Source organism: Heterodontus francisci, chromosome 32, assembly GCF_036365525.1.
Source record: "Heterodontus francisci isolate sHetFra1 chromosome 32, sHetFra1.hap1, whole genome shotgun sequence".
Lineage (NCBI taxonomy): Eukaryota > Metazoa > Chordata > Chondrichthyes > Heterodontiformes > Heterodontidae > Heterodontus > Heterodontus francisci.
In genome coordinates, this window is record NC_090402.1 from 51,691,655 (window position 1) to 51,705,012 (window position 13,358).

A 13,358-nucleotide genomic window follows, 5' to 3' on the forward strand; every position below is an offset into this window, starting at 1 on the left:
CAATGATTTGTGACTACATCATCCAACCCTGATTAACACTTATTTATGATGCCTCCAACCATTTCTGGCAGAGATCTAAATCTAAATTCTGGTCACTTAAATTGAGGTCCACTCGAAATCAGAACGGCCAGGTTTATTGGTAAGTTGACACTCTCGTTTCCCATGAAATTCTGGTCCCTACAACCCATGTCTTGGCACTAACCAAACGGTAGGGCCTCTGTCAGTTCAGAAAGAAGTACAAGCCTTCGATGAGGCACCAGAGGGGAACTGCACTCCAAGGTGAGTCAGGAGAGATGGTGAGAAAAACGGAATAAAAACATAATCGGCGGTGTCCCCATTGTTGAGTTTGTCAGCACCAATGGGCAATCTCAATTATCAGCATCTAACTTCCTAATAGAATTGACATCAAAATTCACAGACTCTTTCCTTAGTCTGAGTATCCAATTATTTCTTGTTGTATTTTGACATTGCAGAAAGTAGACATACCCATCAACACACAGGTACCCAGAGGTAGTGGGGACATAGGGTAGGTTGGAGGCTGATCAGTGCCATGTCAAACCTTAACATGTTCCTCTTGCTCCCTCTTAGTGAAGATGATGCTGTAACAATGTACAAGACTGCAACAATACTGAACATGACTGGGCCTGGCTATGTTTGGCTTGTTGGAGAAAGAGAGATATCTGGCAGAGCCATGCAGCATGTTCCAGAAGGTATGGCAGCGATAAAGTCCTGAATAGCATTTTACGATGTTGGAGGGCAGTTCTGGACTTTAGGCTTTGTAATGTATCCTCACACACCTTGACAATTCTCCAATAGGACAGCCATGCATTTTCATTGGCTCTCACACCCATACATCACTTTGACTCTCTAACCTACCCGACACCGCTCACTTTAACACTCTGACATACCTCACACCCCTCACTGTCACACTCTGATATACCCGACACCGCTCACTTTAACATTCTGATATACCTCACACTCCTCACTGTCACACTCTGATATACCCCACACCCCTCACTGTCACACTCTGATATACCTCACACCCCTCACTGTCACACTCTGATAGACCCCACACCGTTCACTGTCACACTATGATATACCCACACCCCTCACTGTCACACTCTGATATACCCACACCCCTCACTGTCACACTCTGGTATACCCACACCCCTCACAGCAACACTCTGATATACCCCACACCCCTCACTGTCACACTCTGATATACCCACACCCCTCACTGTCACACTCTGGTATACCCACACCCCTCACAGCAACATTCTGATATACCCCACACCCCTCACTGTCACACTCTGATATACCCCACACCCCTCACAGCAACACACTGATATACCCCACACCCTCACTGTCACACTCTGATAGATCCACACCCCTCACTGTCACACTCTGATATACCCACACCCCTCACTGTCACACTCTGATATACCCCACAGCCCTCACAGCAACACTCTGATATACCCCATACCCCTCACTGTCACACTCTGATATACCCCACACCCCTCACTGCCAAACACTGATATACCCACACCCCTCACAGCAACACTCTGATATACCCACACCCCTCAATGTCACACACTGATATACCCCACACCCCTCACCGTCACACTCTGATATATCCCACCCCCTCACTGTCACACACTGATATACCCCACACTCCTCACTGTAACACTCTGATATACCCACACCTCTCACTGTCACACACTGATATACCCCACACCCCTCACTGTCACACTCTGATATACCCCACACCCCTCACTGTCACACACAGATATACCCCACACCCCTCACTGTAACACTCTGATGTAACCACACCCCTCACTGTAACACTGATATACCCCACACCCCTCACTGTCACACACTGATATACCCCACACCCCTCAAAGTAAAACTCTGATATACCCCACACCCCTCACTGTAACACTCTGATATACCCACACCCCTCACTGTCACACACTGATATACCCCACACCCCTCACTGTCAAACTCTGATATACCCACACCCCTCACAGCAACACTCTGATATACCCACACCCCTCACTGTCACACACTGATATACGCCACACCCCTCACTGTCACACTCTGATATACCCCACACCCCTCACTGTAACACTCTGATATACCCACACCCCTCACTGTCACACTCAGATATACCCCACACCCCTCACTGTAACACTCTGATATACCCACACCCCTCAATGTCACACACTGATATACCCCACACCCCTCACTGTCACACTCTGATATATCCCACACCCCTCACTGTAACACTGATATACCCCACACCCCTCACTGTAACACTCTGATATACCCCACACCCCTCACTGTCAAACTCTGATATACCCACACCCCTCACAGCAACACTCTGACATACCCACACCCGTCACTGTCACACACTGATATAGCCCACACCCCTCACTGTAACACTCTGATATACCCCACACCCGTCACTGTCACACTCTGATACATCCCACACCCCTCACTGTAACACTGATATACCCCACACCCCTCACTGTAACACTCTGATATACCCCACACCCGTCACTGTCACACTCTGATATACCTCACACCCGTCATTGTTACACTCTGATTTACCTCACACCCCTCATTGTCACACTCTGATATACCTCACACCCGTCATTGTCACACTCTGACATACCTCACACCCCTCACTGTCACACTCTGATTTACCTCACACCCCTCATTGTCACTCTGATTTACCTCACACCCCTCACTGTCACACTCTGATATACCTCACACCCCTCATTGTCACACTCTGATTTACCTCACACCCCTCATTGTCACACTCTGATATACCTCACACCCGTCATTGTCACACTCTGATATACCTTACACCCCTCATTGTTACACTCTGATATACCTCACACCCCTCATTGTCACACTCTGATTTACCTCACACCCCTCATTGTCACACTCTGATATACCTCACACCCCTCATTGTCACACTCTGATTTACCTCACACCCCTCATTGTCACACTCTGATATACCTCACACCCCTCATTGTCACACTCTGATTTACCTCACACCCCTCACTGTCACACTCTGATATACCTCACACCCCTGATTGTCACACTCTGATTTACCTCACACCCCTCATTGTCACACTCTGATATACCTCACACCCGTCATTGTTACACTCTGATATACCTCACAACCCTCGCTGTAACACGCTGATATACCCCACACCCCTCACAGTCACACTCTGATATACCCCACTCCCCTCACTGTGACACTCTGATATACCCCACAACCCTCACTGTAACACACTGATTTACCTCGCACCCCTCATTGTCACACTCTGATATACCCACACCCCTCACTGTCACACTCTGATATACCCACACCCCTCACTGTCACACTCTGGTATACCCACACCCCTCACAGCAACATTCTGATATACACCACACCCCTCACTGTCACACTCTGATATACCCCACACCCCTCACTGTCACACTCTGGTATACCCACACCCCTCACAGCAACATTCTGATATACCCCACACCCCTCACTGTCACACTCTGATATACCCCACACCCCTCACTGTCACACTCTGGTATACCCACACCCCTCACAGCAACATTCTGATATACCCCACACCCCTCACTGTCACACTCTGATATACCCCACACCCCTCACAGCAACACACTGATATACCCCACACCCTCACTGTCACACTCTGATAGATCCACACCCCTCACTGTCACACTCTGATATACCCACACCCCTCACTGTCACACTCTGATATACCCCACAGCCCTCACAGCAACACTTTGATATATCCCACCCCCTCACTGTCACACACTGATATACCCCACACTCCTCACTGTAACACTCTGATATACCCACACCTCTCACTGTCACACACTGATATACCCCACACCCCTCACTGTCACACTCTGATATACCCCACACCCCTCACTGTCACACACAGATATACCCCACACCCCTCACTGTAACACTCTGATGTAACCACACCCCTCACTGTAACACTGATATACCCCACACCCCTCACTGTCACACACTGATATACCCCACACCCCTCAAAGTAAAACTCTGATATACCCCACACCCCTCACTGTAACACTCTGATATACCCACACCCCTCACTGTCACACACTGATATACCCCACACCCCTCACTGTCAAACTCTGATATACCCACACCCCTCACTGTCACACACTGATATACCACACACCCCTCACTGTCAAACTCTGATATACCCACACCCCTCACAGCAACACTCTGATATACCCACACCCCTCACTGTCACACACTGATATACGCCACACCCCTCACTGTCACACTCTGATATACCCCACACCCCTCACTGTAACACTCTGATATACCCACACCCCTCACTGTCACACTCTGATATACCCCACACCCCTCACTGTAACACTCTGATATACGCACACCCCTCACTGTCACACTCAGATATATCCCACACCCCTCACTGTAACACTCTGATATACCCACACCCCTCAATGTCACACACTGATATACCCCACACCCCTCACTGTCACACTCTGATATATCCCACACCCCTCACAGCAACACTCTGATATACCCAAACCCCTCACTGTCACACTCTGATTTACCTCACACCCCTCATTGTCACACTCTGATATACCTCACACCCGTCATTGTCACACACTGACATACCTCACACCCCTCACTGTCACACTCTGATTTACCTCACACCCCTCATTGTCACTCTGATTTACCTCACACCCCTCACTGTCACACTCTGATATACCTCACACCCCTCATTGTCACACTCTGATTTACCTCACACCCCTCATTGTTACACTCTGATATACCTCACACCCCTCATTGTCACACTGTGATATACCCCACACCCCTCACTGTAACACTCTGATTTACCTCGCACCCCTCATTGTCACACTCTGATATACCTCACCCCCCTCATTGTCACACTCTGATATACCTCACACACTCACTGTCAGAATCTGATATACCTCACACCCCTCACTGTCACACTCTGAAACACCTCACACCCCTCATTGTCACACACTGATATACCTTACACCCCTCATTGTCACACTCTGATATACCTCACACCCCTCATTGTCACACTCTGATATACCTTACACCCCTCATTGTCCCACTCTGATATACCTCACCCCTCATTGTCACACTCTGATATATCCCACACGCCTCATTGTCACACTCTGATATACCTGACACCCCTCATTGTCACACTCTAATATACCTTACACCCCTCATTGTCACACTCTGATATACCTCACACCCCTCATTGTCACATTCTGATTTACCTCACACCCCTCATTGTCACACTCTGATATACCTCACACCCGTCATTGTCACACTCTGATATACCTTACACCCCTCATTGTTACACTCTGATATACCTCACACCCCTCATTGTCACACTCTGATATACCCCACACCCCTCACTGTCACACTCTGATATACCCCACACCCCTCAAAGTAAAACTCTGATATACCCCACACCCCTCACTGTAACACTCTGATATACCCACACCCCTCACTGTCACACACTGATATACCCCAAACTACTCACCGTCAAACTCTGATATACCCACACCGCTCACAGCAACACTCTGATATACCCACACCCCTCACTGTCACACTCTGATATAACCCACTCCCCTCACTGTCACACTCTGATATACCCACATCCCTCACTGTCACACTCTGATATGCCCCACACCCCTCACAGCAACACTCTGATATACCCACACCCCCTCACTGTCACCGTCTGATATACCCCACACCCTTCACTGTCACACTCTGATATACCCACACCCCTCACTGTCACACTCTGATATACCCCACACCCCTCACTGTCATACTCTGATATACCCCACACCCCTCACAGCAACCCTCTGATATACCCACACCCCTCACTGTCACACTCTGATATACCCCACACCCCTCACAGCAACACTCTGATATACCCACACCCCTCACTGTCACACTCTGATATATCCCGCACCCCTCACAGCAACACTCTGATATACCCAAATGCCTCACTGTAACACTCTGATGTACCCCACACCCCTCACTGTCACACACTGATATACATCACACCCCTCACAGCAACACTCTGACATACCAACACCCCTCACTGTCACACACTGATATACGCCACACCCCTCACTGTCACACTCTGATATACCCCACACCCCTCACTGTAACACTCTGATATACCCACACCCCTCACTGTCACACTCTGATATACCCCACACCCCTCACTGTAACACTCTGATATACGCACACCCCTCACTGTCACACTCAGATATATCCCACACCCCTCACTGTAACACTCTGATATACCCACACCCCTCAATGTCACACACTGATATACCCCACACCCCTCACTGTCACACTCTGATATATCCCACACCCCTCACAGCAACACTCTGATATACCCAAACCCCTCACTGTCACACTCTGATTTACCTCACACCCCTCATTGTCACACTCTGATATACCTCACACCCGTCATTGTCACACTCTGACATACCTCACACCCCTCACTGTCACACTCTGATTTACCTCACACCCCTCATTGTCACTCTGATTTACCTCACACCCCTCACAGTCACACTCTGATATACCTCACACCCCTCATTGTCACACTCTGATTTACCTCACACCCCTCATTGTTACACTCTGATATACCTCACACCCCTCATTGTCACACTGTGATATACCCCACACCCCTCACTGTAACACTCTGATTTACCTCGCACCCCTCATTGTCACACTCTGATATACCTCACCCCCCTCATTGTCACACTCTGATATACCTCACACACTCACTGTCAGAATCTGATATACCTCACACCCCTCACTGTCACACTCTGAAACACCTCACACCCCTCATTGTCACACACTGATATACCTTACACCCCTCATTGTCACACTCTGATATACCTCACACCCCTCATTGTCACACTCTGATATACCTTACACCCCTCATTGTCCCACTCTGATATACCTCACACCCCTCATTGTCACACTCTGATATATCCCACACGCCTCATTGTCACACTCTGATATACCTGACACCCCTCATTGTCACACTCTAATATACCTTACACCCCTCATTGTCACACTCTGATATACCTCACACCCCTCATTGTCACATTCTGATTTACCTCACACCCCTCATTGTCACACTCTGATATACCTCACACCCGTCATTGTCACACTCTGATATACCTTACACCCCTCATTGTTACACTCTGATATACCTCACACCCCTCATTGTCACACTCTGATATACCCCACACCCCTCACTGTCACACTCTGATATACCCCACACCCCTCAAAGTAAAACTCTGATATACCCCACACCCCTCACTGTAACACTCTGATATACCCACACCCCTCACTGTCACACACTGATATACCCCAAACTACTCACCGTCAAACTCTGATATACCCACACCGCTCACAGCAACACTCTGATATACCCACACCCCTCACTGTCACACTCTGATATAACCCACTCCCCTCACTGTCACACTCTGATATACCCACATCCCTCACTGTCACACTCTGATATGCCCCACACCCCTCACAGCAACACTCTGATATACCCACACCCCCTCACTGTCACCGTCTGATATACCCCACACCCTTCACTGTCACACTCTGATATACCCACACCCCTCACTGTCACACTCTGATATACCCCACACCCCTCACTGTCATACTCTGATATACCCCACACCCCTCACAGCAACCCTCTGATATACCCACACCCCTCACTGTCACACTCTGATATACCCCACACCCCTCACAGCAACACTCTGATATACCCACACCCCTCACTGTCACACTCTGATATATCCCGCACCCCTCACAGCAACACTCTGATATACCCAAATGCCTCACTGTAACACTCTGATGTACCCCACACCCCTCACTGTCACACACTGATATACATCACACCCCTCACAGCAACACTCTGACATACCAACACCCCTCACTGTCACACTCTGATATACCCCACACCCCTCACTGTCACACTCTGATATACCTCACACCCCTCACAGCAACACTCTGATATACCAACACCCCTCACTGTCACACTCTGATATACCTCACACCCCTCACTGCAACACTCTGATATACCCACACCCCTCACTGTCACACTCTGATATACCCCACAACCCTCACAGCAACACTCTGATATACCCACAACCCTCACTGTAACACTCTGATAAACGCCACACCCCTCACTGTCACACTCTGATATACCCACACCCCTCACAGCAACACTCTGATATACCCACACCCCTCACTGTCACACTCTGATATACCCCACACCCCTCACAGCAACACTCTGATATACCCACACCCCTCACAGTCACACTCTGATATACCCCACACCCCTCACTGTCACCGTCTGATATACCCCACACCCCTCACAGTCACACTCTGATATACCCCACACCCCTCACAGCAACACTCTGATATACCCACACCCCTCACAGCAACACTCTGATATACCCACACCCCTCACTGTCACACTCTGATATACCCCACACCCCTCACAGCAACACTCTGATATACCCACACCCCTCACAGCAACACTCTGATATACCCACACCCCTCACTGTCACACTCTGATATACCCCACACCCCTCACAGCAACACTCTGATATACCCACACCCCTCACAGCAACACTCTGATATACCCACACCCCTCACTGTCACACTCTGATATACCCCACACCCCTCACAGCAACACTCTGATATACCCACACCCCTCACAGCAACACTCTGATATACCCACACCCCTCACAGTCACACTCTGATATACCCCACACCCCTCACTGTCACCGTCTGATATACCCCACACCCCTCACAGTCACACTCTGATATACCCCACACCCCTCACAGCAACCCTCTGATAGACCCACACCCCTCACTGTCACACTCTGATATACCCCACACCCCTCACAGCAACACTCTGATATACCCACACCCCTCACTGTCACACTCGGATATACCCCACACCCCTCACAGCAACACTCTGATATACCCAAATGCCTCACTGTAACACTCTGACATACCCCACAACCCTCACTGTCACACTCTGATTTACATCACACCCCTCACAGCAACCCTCTGATATACCCACACCCCTCACTGTCACACTCTGATATACCCCACACCCCTCACAGCAACCCTCTGATATACCCACACCCCTCACTGTCACACTCTGATATACCCCACACCCCTCATAGCAACACTCTGATATACCCACACCCCTCACTGTCACACTCGGATATACCCCACACCCCTCACAGCAACACTCTGACAGACCAACACCCCTCACTGTCACACTCTGATATACCCCACACCCCTCACTGTCACACTCTGATATACCTCACACCCCTCACAGCAACACTCTGAAATACCAACACCCCTCACTGTCACACTCTGATATACCTCACACCCCTCACTGCAACACTCTGATATACCCACACCCCTCACTGTCACACTCTGATATACCCCACACCCCTCACAGCAACACTCTGAGATACCCCACACCCCTCACTGTCACACTCTGATTTACCTCACACCCCTCATTGTCACACTCTGATATACCTCACACCCCTCATTGTCACACTCTGATTTACCTCACACCCCTCATTGTCACTCTGATTTACCTCACACCCCTCACTGTCACACTCTGATATACCTCACACCCCTCATTGTCACACTCTGATGTACCTCACACCCCTCATTGTCACACTCTGATATACCTCACACCCCTCATTGTCACACTCTGATGTACCTCACACCCCTCATTGTTACACTCTGATATACCTCACACCCCTCATTGTCACACTGTGATATACCCCACACCCCTCACTGTCACACTCTGATATACCTTACACCCCTCATTGTTACACTCTGATATACCTCACACCCCTCATTGTCACACTGTGATATACCTCACACCCCTCACTGTTAAACTCTGATATACCTCACACCCCTGATTGTCACACTCTGATTTACCTCACACCCCTCATTGTCACACTCTGATATACCTCACACCCGTCATTGTTACACTCTGATATACCTCACAACCCTCGCTGTAACACTCTGATATACCAAACACCCCTCACTGTAACACGCAGATATACCCCACACCCCGTCACACTCTGATATACCCCACTCCCCTCACTGTGACACTCTGATATACCCCACAACCCTCACTGTAACACTCTGATATACCCCACAACCCTCACTGTAACACGCAGATATACCCCACACCCCTCACAGTCACACTCTGATATACCCCACTCCCCTCACTGTGACACTCTGATATACCTCACCCCCCTCATTGTCACACTCTGATATACCTCACACACTCACTGTCAGAATCTGATATACCTCACACCCCTCACTGTCACACTCTGAAACACCTCACACCCCTCACTGTAACACGCTGATATACCCCACACCCCTCACAGTCACACTCTGATATACCCCACTCCCCTCACTGTGACACTCTGATATACCCCACAACCCTCACTGTAACACTCTGATTTACCTCGCACCCCTCATTGTCACACTCTGATATACCTCACCCCCCTCACTGTAACACTCTGATATACCCACACCCCTCACTGTCACACACTGATATACCCCACACCCCTCACTGTCAAACTCTGATATACCCACACCCCTCACAGCAACACTCTGATATACCCACACCCCTCACTGTCACACACTGATATACGCCACACCCCTCACTGTCACACTCTGATATACCCCACACCCCTCACTGTAACACTCTGATATACCCACACCCCTCACTGTCACACTCTGATATACCCCACACCCCTCACTGTAACACTCTGATATACCCACACCCCTCAATGTCACACACTGATATACCCCACACCCCTCACTGTCACACTCTGATATATCCCACACCCCTCACTGTCAAACTCTGATATACCCACACCCCTCACTGTCAAACTCTGATATACCCACACCCCTCACAGCAACACTCTGACATACCCACACCCCTCAATGTCACACACTGATATACCCCACACCCCTCACTGTAACACTCTGATATACCCACACCCGTCACTGTCACACTCTGATATATCCCACACCCCTCACTGTAACACTGATATACCCGACACCCCTCACTGTAACACTCTGATATACCCACACCCCTCACTGTCACACTCTGATTTACCTCACACCCCTCATTGTCACACTCTGATATACCTCACACCCGTCATTGTCACACTCTGATTTACCTCACACCCCTCATTGTCACTCTGATTTACCTCACACCCCTCACTGTCACACTCTGATATACCTCACACCCCTCACTGTCACACTCTGATTTACCTCACACCCCTCACTGTCACACTCTGATTTACCTCACACCCCTCATTGTCACTCTGATTTACCTCACACCCCTCACTGTCACACTCTGATATACCTTACACCCCTCATTGTCACACTCTGATATACCTCACACCCCTCATTGTCACACTCTGATTTACCTCACACCCCTCATTGTCACACTCTGATATACCTCACACCCGTCATTGTCACACTCTGATATACCTTACACCCCTCATTGTTACACTCTGATATACCTCACACCCCTCATTGTCACTCTGATTTACCTCACACCCCTCACTGTCACACTCTGATATACCTTACACCCCTCATTGTCACACTCTGATATACCTCACACCCCTCATTGTCACACTCTGATTTACCTCACACCCCTCATTGTCACACTCTGATATACCTCACACCCGTCATTGTCACACTCTGATATACCTTACACCCCTCATTGTTACACTCTGATATACCTCACACCCCTCATTGTCACACTGTGATATACCCCACACCCCTCACTGTAACACGCTGATATACCCCACACCCCTCACAGTCACACTCTGATATACCCCACTCCCCTCACTGTGACACTCTGATTTACCTCGCACCCCTCATTGTCACACTCTGATATACCTCACACCCCTCATTGTCACACTGTGATATACCCCACACCCCTCACTGTAACACGCTGATATACCCCACACCCCTCACAGTCACACTCTGATATACCCCACTCCCCTCACTGTGACACTCTGACATACCTCACACCCCTCACTGTCACACTCTGATTTACCTCACACCCCTCATTGTCACTCTGATTTACCTCACACCCCTCACTGTCACACTCTGATATACCTTACACCCCTCATTGTTACACTCTGATATACCTCACACCCCTCATTGTCACACTGTGATATACCCCACACCCCTCACTGTTACACTCTGATATACCTCACACCCCTGATTGTCACACTCTGATTTACCTCACACCCCTCATTGTCACACTCTGATATACCTCGCACCCCTCATTGTCACACTCTGATATACCCACACCCCTCACTGTCACACTCTGATATACCCACACCCCTCACTGTCACACTCTGATATACCCCACACCCCTCACTGTAACACTCTGATATACGCACACCCCTCACTGTCACACTCAGATATATCCCACACCCCTCACTGTAACACTCTGATATACCCACACCCCTCAATGTCACACACTGATATACCCCACACCCCTCACTGTCACACTCTGATATATCCCACACCCCTCACAGCAACACTCTGATATACCCAAACCCCTCACTGTCACACTCTGATTTACCTCACACCCCTCATTGTCACACTCTGATATACCTCACACCCGTCATTGTCACACTCTGACATACCTCACACCCCTCACTGTCACACTCTGATTTACCTCACACCCCTCATTGTCACTCTGATTTACCTCACACCCCTCACTGTCACACTCTGATATACCTCACACCCCTCATTGTCACACTCTGATTTACCTCACACCCCTCATTGTCACACTCTGATATACCTCACACCCGTCATTGTCACACTCTGATATACCTTACACCCCTCATTGTTACACTCTGATATACCTCACACCCCTCATTGTCACACTGTGATATACCCCACACCCCTCACTGTAACACTCTGATTTACCTCGCACCCCTCATTGTCACACTCTGATATACCTCACCCCCCTCATTGTCACACTCTGATATACCTCACACACTCACTGTCAGAAGCTGATATACCTCACACCCCTCACTGTCACACTCTGAAACACCTCACACCCCTCATTGTCACACTCTGATATACCTTACACCCCTCATTGTCACACTCTGATATACCTCACACCCCTCATTGTCACACTCTGATATATCCCACACGCCTC

General features: G+C 49.3%; 1 protein-coding gene across 5 annotated transcripts in view; it reads left to right on the forward strand.

The window, feature by feature from the left end:
- The window catches only part of grin1a (glutamate receptor, ionotropic, N-methyl D-aspartate 1a), a 447,138-nt gene that overhangs the window by 271,010 nt on the left and 162,770 nt on the right, over positions 1-13,358 (forward strand). For all 5 annotated transcript variants that reach the window (XM_068011966.1, XM_068011961.1, XM_068011962.1 and 2 more), the window contains one exon: positions 589-710. In XM_068011966.1, the coding sequence (XP_067868067.1) occupies positions 589-710 (122 nt within the window). The remainder of the gene's footprint in view (positions 1-588; positions 711-13,358) is intronic.